We start from the raw sequence: 13,898 nt of genomic DNA, 5'->3' as shown, positions 1-13,898 counted from the left end.
ATGTTACTGTCTAAAATGTAACAGGCCTAGCACGTGCAGATGTTTTTATGCTGCAATAAAAACGCGCGGAGGTTTGTATGCTACTATAAATAATGATGGATGATAGATACAAACACATGCATACAAATCATTAATCGGTGGTTAACGTTAAATGAAAATGCAGATAGGCGATTCCAATATCACTTTTGGCTACTGTGTATTGAATGTTCTTTTGTGGGCCTAATGCATATTAAATAGGTTACAACGATTTTCAAACCAAGTTCTTTACACTGAAGAACGAAAAATATTAGGAAGGCTATAGGCTAGATACATTTGATGCAATTAAGTGCCAATTAAACCACAGGACTGCAAACTAATGTAGGCCGATTATTACGTAAATTATCATAATGCTAAATAAATATGTGGCCAATTTCAGTCCTTGACATGTTTAAGAACGTAGTCACTGCGAATAATTTATTCGACAGTATTTATTAGCCAGCTGAATAAATGCTTAACTAATAAACGCCGACCTGCACAGTTATTCACAAGTCACTGAGCTTGTTAACCACTAAACGTATTAATTTGGTAATAAAGTAGGCTGATGAACCTCACTGTTTTTCTGAAAACCAACAACCTTACATGGCTTCTAAAAAAGCATTTGGCGTTTCACTACATAAAAATAAGAATTTCATCTAACACAAGACAATGTCTCATTGTACAGCTCGTTCTATCTTCGAAACAATCTGCTTTAAAAAGAATTGAATAGAGTTAATATAAACGGTTACCCCAAAGGATGTTTGATGCATTTAATACTATATATCATATGATAACCAGGGGGATCGAGGGTCCCGTCCGATACTTCATGTCTGATAAGTACCAAAAAAAAAAAAACGGGGAGGTGTCAGACGAGTTACTTTACTACGTGGCTACGTGCCTGCATCACCCATACTTAGGCTGCCGCGTGACACGAGAAAGCGTAGTCAGTAATCGTAATAATCAGTCTCAACAAATTCATTACAAAGGCATTAAAACAATACACTGGCACCATTAATGGCCTTTTAAATAGTAACATATTTTTTCTTTTATATTATAACCCGTAATTTGATATCCTAATTCCACACAAGCGCAGCTTCAGTCCAGAAATAAGGAATGTACGATTCGATTTTAATTACGATGTTCACGCATGTTTGCCGAAAACTTTGAGACGAACTGATAGTTCCTAACGATAAAAAATTTGTGGTGCAATATATATGTGTACAATGTTATGCTCTTTTTCTTTCGAAATAAGTTAAGAAAATTGAAGACAGCCTCATCAACTCTATTACATCCATCTTACAACCGCTTAATTATCCACTACAAGGTCTAGATTCAGTTATCTATTATTTGTCAAAACAGGACGAAGAACTGTGACTTGGAACAGACATGAATCAAAGTAGAAACCCAAAAACAAACACACCAAAAGACGACAGTACTTGGGGGAGGTTCCTCTGCCACTGCAACAGCCTAAGGCCAATTCGCGAACGGCTTTAAGCAAACCGTTGTACCTTCCTGTACGTTAAAACCAAACGAATGGTATAAACTGAATGCCCCCTATGAACTTAATATTGGGATACTGCCCCTCTCATCCCCTACCTGCTCAGTAAGCATGTGTATGAAATTAACATATGCTCTATGATCCAACTATAGCCCCACCTGCTGAGCAACCACAGACCCAGAACTCCTTCCGTACATCTTCCAGCTTATCTAGTACAGGGGGATATTCTATGAAGCAAGATTTCCCAGTTAGCTGGATGACTTAAGCAGACACACAACACAAAAATTAAATGTGTAATTCCATGTCTGCCATTTCTATGTTGAACAGATGCTATAAGATGCATCTACTGTATTTACTGATTTAAATACAATATGTATTTAGATCATAACATTTATTCACAAGCATATTACTGCATGTTTCTAAATCTCACAAATGCAGTTGCATTTAAATCATCAGTGTCTTTAAACGGCCACAACCTCTGGACATTTAATGCCAATTCTGGTCCTTTTTAGTTTTAATTCTGTGTCGCTGTTGTACATTGTCCACCAGTCATGGTCATCAGGTTGATGTCAATTACGGTTGCTGGCTAGAAATTAAAATTAACTCTCCCTTTAAGCCAAATGTACTCCTTGGGTTGTCTTTCTACACACTGGCTGCTGATTTTGCCAACGGTGTCCCAATGTGCAAGAGGATTATAGGGGGACAGAGGCAGGATGGCATTCTGCCAGTTTAAGCAACCATCCAATAGTGGCACCTTAAAAAACTCGGCCCGCTGGTGCCGTAGCACAGAACTCGCGGCACGTGTGAATCCAGACCTGTTCCTCAACCCAGGCACCTCACAACAGAGCCATGTTTAGCCCAGTCTGGTTTGAATGTTCACTCAGAGTGCCCTCTATAGGTTCCTCTAGGACTCCTTCCCGGAACGGCAGGTCAGCAGCCGTGTGAGGATGAAGTGGACAAGCCGTGTCTCGGCTAGGAGAATGGTGATCAGCACACCGAGGAGACAGGCCCCGCCCACCGCCACATGCGCCAGCCTGAGCAGCCAGCCACCGTCACAGCATAGAGTACTCTGGAACAAAGTAAATACAGACATGAAGAGCCGGACATCCAGATGCATGAACTCATCCATGCCAGTCATCTAGGGTCCACTCTGTACACTTTAATTAGGCAAATTACTAATAGGTATACTCTTGGAACAAAAGTATAGGTACAATCAGACCAAATGGATTCAAAGTTATTAAATCCCTCCATCTACATCTAACAGTTTATAAAAACTGGTCAGTAAAGAATTGACTAGTTTATTACAGTTGGGATAAATATTTCCTCTTGTTTCAAGCTTACTGTTGCCTCACATCTCTGGGACCTGGGTTGGAGTCTTCGCCTGGGTTACATGTGTGTGGAGTTTGCATGTTCTCCCCATGGCGTCATGGGGTTTCCTCCAGGTACTCCGGTTTCCCCCCACAGTCCAAAGACATGCTGAGGCTAATTGGAGTTACAAAACTGCCCATAGGTGTGCATGTGTGTGTGCGCCCAGCGATGGGCTGGCCCCCCGTCCTGGTTTGTTCCCTGTCTCATGCCCATTGCTTCTGGGATAGGCTCCGGAGCCCACGTGACCCAGAAGGATAAGTGGTTTGGAAAATGGATGGATGGAAATTAACCCTCTAGGGCTCTAGGGGTATGGAACACACTTTCACTGACTTTGGCATGGTCACACATTGTTTTAAGTATCATAAACTTAATTCATGGCAAAAAAAATATTTCTCATATATTTGTTTTGGCATTACAATCATCTTACCTTTAATATATGTTGTAAATATGTCAGATTTATGTTAAGTTGACATCAAAGTATAGACATTGCAAAATGCAGTTTGCAACACTTGCAGAAAGATTATAAAAGTACATAGTAAGCAAAGGTGCCACTTTGTTTTGATCCCAGATATCCGATCACCAAAGTCTTGGCTACATGAAGATGACTAAATAGTGTAGTTGTAACATTTAGTTGGATAAATAAATAAGAAAAACCTAACTCATGTCACTATTTCTGGCCTCCTCCCATTTAATATGCATGATCCATTCACACCTGGCCACCCCCCCCCCCCCCTTTTATGGTGCTGATGGGGATGTATCTGGATCGTGTTTTACTGTTGTGTTGTTCATCAAATTACCATGCGAATGTGATTTGAATATGCGGTAATGGAACAGACATGCGACATATTTAGAATGCTAATAGCGATCTTCAGGTGAGGGTGGCACTACACGCCCCCCATGCAGGTAAAACAAAGAAAGGTGACATGGATTACTTTTTTGCCGGTTTAACCTAATTTTAAAAACTTTAATACTTCCAACAATAAATGTTTTGCAAAGGAGACAGGTTACGGATTTAGTGTTTTTTCATGATTCTACATAAAGATAAAGAAATATAAACTGAAACAGATGTGGAAAATATGCTGCATCGCCAACGACGCACTCGACCCCAGAGGGTTAAGTAATTTTTTTATGGTACTGGGAGGCACAGTGGCTCAGTGAGTGGCATAGTAACCTTGGACCCCTAGGGTTCCTCCAGAGCTCCGTGTGTGTGGAGACTGGATGATCTCTCCATGTTTTGTGGTGTTCCTCTGGGTATTTTAAATCAGTATTTCACAACCGGGTCCTCATGGACCTCCACACAGTTCCAGAAAAACGTGGACTGTCTGGCTGGGACCTGGGAGGGAACAAATACATGGACCAACTGGGAGAGAGCAAAAACGCGGACTGAGTGGGGGTCCCTGAGGACAGGCTTGGGAAACAGTATTCTAACACAATTAGGTGTTAACTGTCCAGGAGAAACTGTCCATGGTGTGTGTCATGCAATGGACTGAAATTCCAAAATATTCTCCTGTCTTGTGCCCTATGCTGCTTGGGACAAACTTCAATTCCCTTTATAATTCAGCAAAAACAAGAATACAGAAGGATGCTAAGGTAGTACATTACTCATTATTCCCACAATTACATGAGAGAGTGCTTGTGTTATAGTGCCAATAGACTATTTCATAAGATTAGGTTTTGTACCACTGATCACCTTTTCCCAGATGCAGATGTTGCTAGCTAAGGGACAGGACTGAGGCGTGGTGGGTTCTGCCTCCCCAGTGAGAGCAAAGTCAACTTCACCAATTAAAAGTGAATCTTTAGACCCGGTTTCCATGGGGACATGGTGTGAACTCCAAACATACCTCTGAAAAGATGGTGATGGCAGCACTGAGCCCCAAGGCAAGCAGCAGGGCGGGAGAGGGGAGCAGGCCTCGAAGGGGCACCCAAGAGCTGTCCAGGAAATAGTGGTAGATGTAGAACAGGCTGTGGGTGATGCGAAGGCCCATGTTGAGGCAGTTGGCCAGGATGAAGCCCACGCTACCAAGGAACCATGTCAGGAAGTAGGATAACACCAGGAAGGACACCGATAAGGCCAGCATCATCATGTTGTACCTGCATTTCCATGGAGATCAGTACAAACTGTCAGCATACTCATTCAGCATCTAGGTGGCCTGTCAATGCCGAGATGTGTAGTAGGGGTGACAGGCTGAGTGCAGATCTGTGCCCCAGCCCTGACCTGTCAACCTCCTCCCTGCTCATTACAGCGAAGGTGAAACACTCCGTCACGCCGTTCACAGCCAGCAGGAGCACGTAGCCACAGTAGCATCTCAGCAAGCTGGGACCTGCGTGGGACAACAGCATCAGTGTCTGCCTCACCACAGAATGCCCGCCCTCCCCCCCATCACACCTGGCCATCCTCTGTCACCCACATCCCATGTAGATGAGCAAATGGACAGACGTTGTTCCTACCGGTCCCACTGCTTAGCAGAGAACCGCCGTAGATGTCCAGAGCTAGGTTGGAGTACGAGTACCCAAAAACGGTGATGATCAATCCGATGACCATCACCAGCTTCAGCAGGCACTCCAATACTTCTGCTGCCATGGCAACATCATCCTGCAATGCAAACAGAAGAATCAATTCAAATTATAGACTGACTAACTCTACTCCACAGTTCCTTTATGCACTTCTAGCTCATAAGCCAAAACTTTTATACTTAAATATGAGCACCATAAAACATATCATATATAGCTACGGAAAAAGTTGAGACACCACTCTATATATTTTTTTTTAAACAGGCACTTTTAAATCCTGATTTAATTGTGGTTCTGCTGATGGAAGGCTGTATTCAGTGTCTCTAAGACAGCAGTACATAAGAATAAGGTGAAGCAGAAGACACTGGGAATGACCAGAAACCAGCCAGGCAAAGGGGGGAAGCGACTTTCTAATGTCAGGGATGACCATCAACTTATCTAGGAGTGCCTCATAAATCAGAGGAGGACCTCAAGTGACCTTCAAAAAGAATGGGAAACATTAAGTTGTGTGAAGTGCACTGTTAGGCAATTCATAACAGGCTCATAGATTAGGACTGAAGACCGATAAAGCAAGAAAGAAGCCCTTCTTTCTGAAGAGCCAGGCTAGATTTTGCAGAATTTATATTTTACACAGAGACATACCCATGAACTGAGAAATGAGTGAAACTGAAAATATTGCTGTGGTCTCATAATTTTTTCCAGAGCTGCATGACAGAATGAACAACATATTTTTGAAGTACAAGAATTTGACACAGGAAAATTATGTGGATACTCCTCATCTCAGACATGTCATTTTGGTAAGGAGAGAAGATGGCGGGACCTGATGGAAATCGCACTGACATTTCTCTGCTGCCTGATCTCCTGCCCACGTTCCAGCACCTTGGCGAAGAAGACATAGAAGCTTTCCTCTATGGGCAGGAACACAAAACGGGCCACCATGGAGCCCAGGTTGTTCACAATGTCATAAACGCCTAGAGGGGTAGGTAGACAGAGGGTAACAGAATGGGGGTAAGAAGAAAGGAACAGGTGCAGGCATACATGACTGTACAGGGAACCTTAGAGGTCACATTGTAGTTGTGATTATTATGCAACATCAATCACCAAATGCTAGTTTCTGCATTGGTTCCTATAGTATTAAGTCTGGCTGAGACTGAAAGTGCACAGTGATCTCTCCTGGACATTAGAACAGCACTTTGTCCATCCATCCATTTTCCAAACCGCTTATCCTACTGGGTCGCGGGGGTTCCGGAGCCTATCCCGGAAGCAATGGGCACAAGGCAGGGAACAACCCTGGACGGGGGGCCAGCCCATCGCAGGGCACACTCACACACCATTCACTCACATGCACTCCTACGGGCAATTTAGCAACTCCAATTAGCCTCAGCATGTTTCCCTGTGGAGGGAAACCGGAGTACCCGGAGGAAACCCCACGACGACATGGGGAGAACATGTCATGTTTCTCAAATCTGCGTGAACACTGCTTTAAAATGAGGAGAGGATGCAGAAAGGATAGGGTTTCTGGATTCTTTGTTAGGGGGCAAAGGGGACCGCTGCTTATCCTTTAAGGTCTCGTTGCATTTAAGTAGATGCCTGTGACCCACGACCTGGCCTTTCCTCTGAAATATCTGAGCACTCTTTGCATCTCACAATTTCAGAAATGTGATTCCTGGATCAGTAACGTACCCTGGTCTCCAAAGTTCAGCACATTTAAGAAGGTCATCACATAACGTTCACCTGAAACAGACAAATGGCTGATGAGCAATAGCAGAACTGGCACATGAATCAGCCAATTTCCCCCCAAAAATAACCACAGAAATACATACTGTCATGCCCGGCTTGTCCGCTCCTCGTGTGTGCCACGCCCCCTGATTACCCACGTGTGCGTCCCTCCAGCTTTGTCCGCTTCCTTTAATTAGTCTTTGTGTATTTAAGTTCTGGTCTGACCTGTTCCCCTTGTCCGTCATTGTGGATCTTGATGTTTGTCAATGCCTGTGTTCCGTCCTGCTCTACCCGCTCCGTTTTCCCCGATTAAACACCCGTTTTCCCCGTATCCCGCTTGCATGCCTGCTCCTTGCTCGCTCGCCTGCCCGACGATCGCTCGCTTTGCCCGCGATCGTGACACATACAGTATTTAAAAGAACCACAGAAACATGTGAAAGAGTAACAGCCAGGTGTGATGCCTGAGATAAAACCACCACATTGCATAAGACGAGTTAAATGAGATTTAAAGTGACTTTAAGACTATGGATTGTGTATAAATTGTGGTTGAATTGTGGATGCAGAGATGGGAGTCAGTTTGGCACTCAGCACTAGTAGTAGATGTTATCCAACAGTTCTGGGTGGCAAAAAACTAACTTGATCCTGAACTTATCCGCAGTCTACACACAATCCATAGTCCTACGGTTATTTCACAGATCAAATCTACAGCAGGAAGAGAAGACGAAATGTCATCAATACAATTGTTTGGAAACTCCTCACCCTCGGTCAGGATCTGCTTCAAGAAGGACTGCTTGAAGAAGCTCCACGTGAGTCTGGCCAGTTTCCAGTTTACCACTGGCTGCTAGGAAACAAGAACAGGTGGTCATATCTGGGATCAAGGTCAAAGGTTGCCTGGGGCAGGTATACTGCTGTTGAAGGTTGCCCTCTGCTCTTCTACGGGTGTTCACAGTAGATAGCATGAGTAACTTACCACCTTTTAGTACGAATACAGCGTCTTCTTTGACCAATATATGTATAACTGAGGCTGATGTGGTACTAAGCCAAGTTAAGCTCAAAATAAATAAATCACAGGGGCCTGATGGCATTTTACCTATAGTTTTAAAAGATGAGGGATATTCTTAGCCAACCTTTAACTTTAATATTTCAGAAATCGTTATCTGTGGGTGTGGTACCTTCAGATTGGAAGCATGCTAATATAACGCCCATATTCAAAAAAGGGGATAGAAGTAATCCAGCAAACTATAAGCCAATCAGTTCAAACTAGCATTACTGGAAAAATAATGGAACATGTAATCCAAGTGAAAATGGTAGATTACCTGGATTCAAATAACATTCTGAGGGATAACCAACATGGATTTAGGAGAGGTAGATCCTGTTTAACGAATTTACTTGAGTTCTTTGAGGAAGCGACAACAAAAATTGATCACAAAAAGGCCTACAATGTGATCTACTTAGATTTCCAGAAGGCTTTTGATGTTGTCCCCCTCAAACTACTCTCACTTAAACTCAAAGCTGCAGGGATTTTAGGAACTGTAGCAGCTTGGATCGAAAACTGGTTAACAGACAGGAAGCAGCGAGTAGTTATTAGAGGCACAATGTCACAGTGGACCTGCGTTCATAGTGGGGTACCGCAGGGTTTAATTTTAGGACCATTATTGTTCCTAATTTACATTAATGATATTGACACCAATACATACAGTAAACTGGTTACATTTGCAGATGACACCAAGGTGGGTGGTGTAGCAGATACTGATCTAGCAGCGAAGAGGCTACAACGGGATCTGGATTTAATTAGTGACTGGACTGATACCTGGCAGATGAAATTTAACATAGATAAATGTAAGGTAATCCATGCAGGGAGCAGAAATATAAAGTAAATATATTTTTTTGGTTCCACTGAAATAAAGGTAACTGAGAAAGACCTTAGTGTGTATGTTGATGATTCCATGTCCCACTTTCACCAGTGTGGGGAAGCAACTAAAAAGGCCAATAGGATGCTGGGTTACATCTCTAGGTGCATGGGAAGTGATGCTACGATTATATAATTCCTTGGTAAGACCCCACCTAGAATATTGTGTGCAGGTGTGGTCACCATACCTTAAGAAGGACATTGCTGCCTTGAAAAAGGTGTAACGTAGGGCTACGAGAAAGATTCCTGGTCTTAGAGGAATGTCTTATGGGGAGAAGTTAGCTGAGCTGAATCTGTTTAGCCTCGAGCAAAGGAGACTAAGGGGGGACATGATCCAGGTATATAAGATTCTAACAGGTCTGGATGCTGTTCAGCCAAATAGCTATTTCAATATTAGTTTAAATACTAGAACTCGTGGCCATAAATGGAAATTAGCGGGAGAACATTTTAAAACAAATCTGCACTTCTTTACACAGCATGTAGTTAGAGTATGGAATAGTCTTCCTGCTAGTGTAGTGCAAGTTAAAACCCTGGGTTCCTTTAAATCAGAGCTAGATAAGATTTTAACAACTCTATTTTATTTAACAGATTTTAACAGCTATTAGTTAAGTTCTCCCCAAAGGAGCTTGATGAGCCGAATGGTTTCCTCTCGTTTGTAAATGTCTTATGTTCTACTGAATTTCTTCAGGAAGTAACAAATAAAAAAAAAAAGGAAATTTGACATTTGTGACTACATATGTCACAGCATGGACTAGAGGCTAGATTGCTAAACTGCATTACCGCTTGGGTTGGGACTGAGTGGCTGGTTAGGACTGATCCAGAGTCAGGGCATCAAGGTCGAGATGCAAGGGCGCCCAACACCCTCACCTCTCCATTCCCCACGGAAGGTAGCAGGTCTCCAATGCAGTGAAAGGGGAATGTCATCCTTTTCGCTGCTGGTGAGCCCAGGAAATGCAAGAAGTAGGCAGTGTAGCAGAGGACGAGGCAACCTGTGTAGAGCAGCTGTGGAAAGATCATCCCTCAGAACATGTAGACACCATAAACTCCATCACAGAGGGCACACGGTATTTGACAATCACACAAATTGTATTTGTAATTCAACTCAAGCTACATCAGTCTGACAACAGGTACAACATGAAAGCACATGAAGACTCAAGCTAATACAGGGGCTAGTCCTCACATGGACGCCTGGTGCCCTTAAGTAAGGCAAGCTCTCCCTCGAGCCAGAACCCTCACCCCACGCACCTGTGCTGTGCAGAAGACATACAGTCCCAGCTGTGGTACTGAGACCATCAGCAAAACTGTCAGGAGACATCTGGCCACCATCGCTAAACTCTCTGCCACCACCTACAAAGACACCAAAGACTGGAGATGTCAAATCAAGCCCACCAGACACACAAATACGCACAATGTGACACAATCAGAGAAACACAGCATGATTCAATCAGACTGACGCATACAATTCTGTATAACAGTAGAGAGACACCATGTGATACAAAGATAAACTAAGCATTATGAGATCTGTAAACACCAGTGATTTCCCACAGTATGCCCAGAGGCAGGTTTGTTGTTGTAGCCCACTCAAAAGGTCGTTTTGGGGCCCACTTCAGATTTTTCAAAAAATTAAATAAATTGCTAAGGAGTAGTCAGAAGACTGTAGCTAGCTAGCTGGTTAGCAAAACATGCGGCTTCAGCATCTCCTAAAAAAGAAACAAGTTTATTAAATATTTATTGTAGCAAGAGTTTGTGGCCAACGGGGAGCGTCACGCAAATGCGCATTTTGAGTGGTGGTAAACGCTAGCACTGAGTATGCCATATGTGTCACCTTCAGACGGACAAACATGTGGGCCTGAGCCAGCACCCACAGTGGTTCACATAGCAGCTCCTGAATGGCAGACAGACCAAAGAGGGCCACAGCGGGGCCATAGTGCGGCACAGTCAGGGGGTCGGGGGCCTCCAGCAGGTACAGCCAAACACTACTCAGAGCAAACGCCCAGAGCAAGCCCAGTGGCACCCTGAGAAGGAGAAAAGGATGGGCCAGTGTGGGTAGGCATGAAGTTTAAATAAACCGACTGCTGTAAGGAGGTGACTGTAGAAAGGATGCTTATCATAAATGATACCAGTATACCACCAGAAAAACTGTATTACAATGCAATTAAATACAGAACTATACACAGTGTGTTACAAGGCTTGGACAGAAAGGTGCTTCTCCCCAACAATATAAATGTCAGCAGTGTTGGGAAAGTGACCAAACAGTTGAGTATAAAGAGTCACAGTAACAGAGTACACAACTGGTTGGTTGGCACAAAACCTTGGTCTGGATTTGTACTTTCTGGACATTAACTTTTCACCTCTGTCTGTAATGGATTACTTTTATGAGTAACGTCCCCTACACTGAATGTCAGGAGCCTCAAGACTGATGATTGACGATGAACCTGAAGTAGTGCTCACGTCAGCCACAGCAGGTTGATGATTTGTCTCCAGTTGTGTTCCGTCTTGACGCTAAGACAAGCTCTGCGGAACGCCTCTCTGGAGAGGAAAACCACTGTGGTGTACAGCAGGGTCAGCCTTCACATAGAGACAATAAGAAAAATCAATCTTCACTTCATGCATTCAAATATGGAAGCAGAGGAAGTGATTTAAAACGTTCTGGAGGGTGGGAGTGACTATGAATGACAATCTGCAGTTTCATTTATCTGCATCATTTATACGAATGTTAAGAAAGCAAGTTCCTAAGATGCCATATTTAAAGCATAATTCTCTCACATATAATATTCCAAAGTAAGTTGCCAGGAACCCTCGTTCTGCTCACCTGACATTGACCACCCCAATCAGTTCCTTCGACACGTAGCGAAGAGTGAAGGCATTTAGCAGGAAGGTGAGGACACGAAACGTCACCTGTCCACACAAAACGCAATGATATTAAACGTTGTTATACATCAAAAAGTCCTTTGGGCAACCAACAGATCAGCAAAGCAAACTTGAAATGAACTGCACTGTCAACTACATATGTACAGAAGAACTGAAAGTATTTACCTGAAGCAGTACATTGTATGAAGCCAAAGTTGTAGCGCTATTAAGCACATCCTGAGAGCTCATGGTGAAGCTGACGTTCTACAAGACTAAAACGTCACTAAACAACTCGACAAAAACAGGAAGTAAATTCGATTGTCTATAGTGCCGCTCACAAGTCGCAACTCCATTGAGACAAATACTTCCGCACACATGTCAGTGTGTCAGCTCGTTCGGTCGCAAGGAGATTGCGTCACTGATCGCGGGTATATCCCACATTAAGGCCGTCATAAGGAAACGCGACCGCTAGAGGCCACCAGAGACCAGAATCTAGTCTTTTACGGTACATTTTTCAACGTTCCTCACAGATTCTTTTTTTTCAGACAATTAAGTTGTGGGGTATTTGAATTCGGCAGTGTTAGACACGCAGTGTGGCAGCAGGTGACAGTCCAAAGACGAGGAGGGTGAAATATTCCCATCATGACTTAAAAAGACCGGCCCAGCATCTGGGGTGAACACCATGCCGAATTTTGACAAATGTTTTGATTAAAAAAAATCCTATTTTTACGACAGACGTAAAATTTTAGACGTAAAATTTTATAAAGCTGCTTACATAGCCTCTGGATCTCAGGGTGGGGGCTGTATCAGCATAGGGCACAAGTCTTTGATATATCATGGATGTATGTGTACTGTGGAAATGAAACAGTCAAATATAAATACAGCTAAAAGTATATATTGTACAGTGGTGTTTGCTGTGGGAAAGCGGTTGGAGTTCTGAGCTGCAGTAAGAAAAAAAGAGATGGAGAGTTTGTCGTAATGATAATGAAGGTAATATATACATTCATTTTATAATGACTTACCTAAACACACATACTGGAGGCAGCGTTTACCACCATGCCACCCACAGAGCATAACATTTTTCTTACTGTGGTCATGCTTTACCTCCTATGTAATTGTTCTGTGGGGCAGTGCAGTGGTGTGTTGCCTCACACATTTGGGCAGAGGTTCAAGTCTCTGCTGTGACTCGTGTGTAGAGTTTGCATGTACTCTCTGTGTCATCACCCACCCCCACAGTCCAAAAACATGATAAAGTAAATTGGCATTACCAAATTGCCCGTATGTGTGAATGGTGTGTGTGCCCTGTGATGGGTTGGCACCCCATCCTGGGTTATTCCCTGTTCTGCACCCATAGCTTTTGGAATAGGCTCTACACCTCTTTGACCCTAAATAGAACAAGTGGGTATGATAATCCTGATCTTATGGTCATGTTTTTTTCTGCCATTTTTGCATCATCTCGTCATCTTACTAGGAATGACAGGTAAACTGTAGTATTATATATAATAGAATATTTCTCCTTTTTGAACCTATGATGAGCTTTTAATCATAGTTACTAATTACTATTCTTGTGAATGTTCACTGTAATGATAACTGCATGAAAATGATGATTTGCTTGCTTAACCCTATTAACTTTTGAATTCCATACCAAACACCACTGACAAACACAGCCATTTGACATTTCTCCATGTCAGTCCTTGAACTCTCCAGTTCCACATCTTCTCCTCCAGTTTAGTCTGTTGCTTCTTGTTTGATTATTTCCCCAAGTCTGATGTTGTTGATGGTAGTTATAGTAGCTGTACAGAGATATCTGTGGGATTTCTTTTGGTGGGTACACATGTTCTGGACAGAAAAATGGGCTCTACATTTGAACAGAACATCTTTGTGTGTCCTTCATCTGGGCCTGCACCCACATGCAGCAAAGATTGTAATCAGCTGCGAAAACTGTTTTAAAGGAATTTGTTACACAAGTCTGAACCCGCTGGGAAATGGCCTACAATGAGTCACATTATCTTTGCTAGGGCTACTCCA

General features: G+C 43.1%; 1 protein-coding gene across 2 annotated transcripts; it reads right to left on the bottom strand.

Moving 5' to 3' along the window:
* Positions 1-452: 452 nt before the first annotated feature.
* Positions 453-12,258, bottom strand: rft1 (RFT1 homolog). 2 transcript variants are annotated; one of them, XM_049022547.1, is made up of 13 exons: positions 12,057-12,258; positions 11,833-11,918; positions 11,472-11,588; positions 10,846-11,035; positions 10,266-10,367; positions 9,888-10,022; positions 7,871-7,952; positions 7,076-7,126; positions 6,233-6,363; positions 5,330-5,474; positions 5,097-5,202; positions 4,723-4,972; positions 453-2,582 (listed from the first exon to the last, which is right to left on the bottom strand). In XM_049022547.1, exons 1-13 carry the CDS (start codon positions 12,117-12,119, stop codon positions 2,418-2,420), a joined length of 1,623 nt encoding a protein of 540 aa, XP_048878504.1. In that variant the 5' UTR covers positions 12,120-12,258; the 3' UTR covers positions 453-2,417. The 2 variants fall into 2 exon arrangements, with proteins under 2 accessions (XP_048878504.1, XP_048878505.1); XM_049022548.1 differs by having other exon boundaries at positions 7,871-7,949.
* Between the last annotated feature and the right edge of the window lie 1,640 nt (positions 12,259-13,898).

The sequence above is a fragment of the Brienomyrus brachyistius genome, chromosome 8, assembly GCF_023856365.1.
Source record: "Brienomyrus brachyistius isolate T26 chromosome 8, BBRACH_0.4, whole genome shotgun sequence".
Lineage (NCBI taxonomy): Eukaryota > Metazoa > Chordata > Actinopteri > Osteoglossiformes > Mormyridae > Brienomyrus > Brienomyrus brachyistius.
The sequence above is the reverse complement of the archived record's forward strand: the minus strand, read 5'-3'. Positions and strand labels throughout refer to the sequence as shown.

Coding starts and splice junctions, on each gene's coding strand:
- rft1 (XM_049022547.1), bottom strand. CDS start 12,119: ATGAGCTCTCAGGATGTGCTTAATAGCGCTACAACTTTGGCTTCATAC. Junction 7,953..9,887: donor CTTCCGTGGGGAATGGAGAG/GTGAGGGTGTTG, acceptor CTTGTTTCCTAG/CAGCCAGTGGTAAACTGGAA. Junction 6,364..7,075: donor GCTGAACTTTGGAGACCAGG/GTACGTTACTGA, acceptor CTACCCCTCTAG/GCGTTTATGACATTGTGAAC.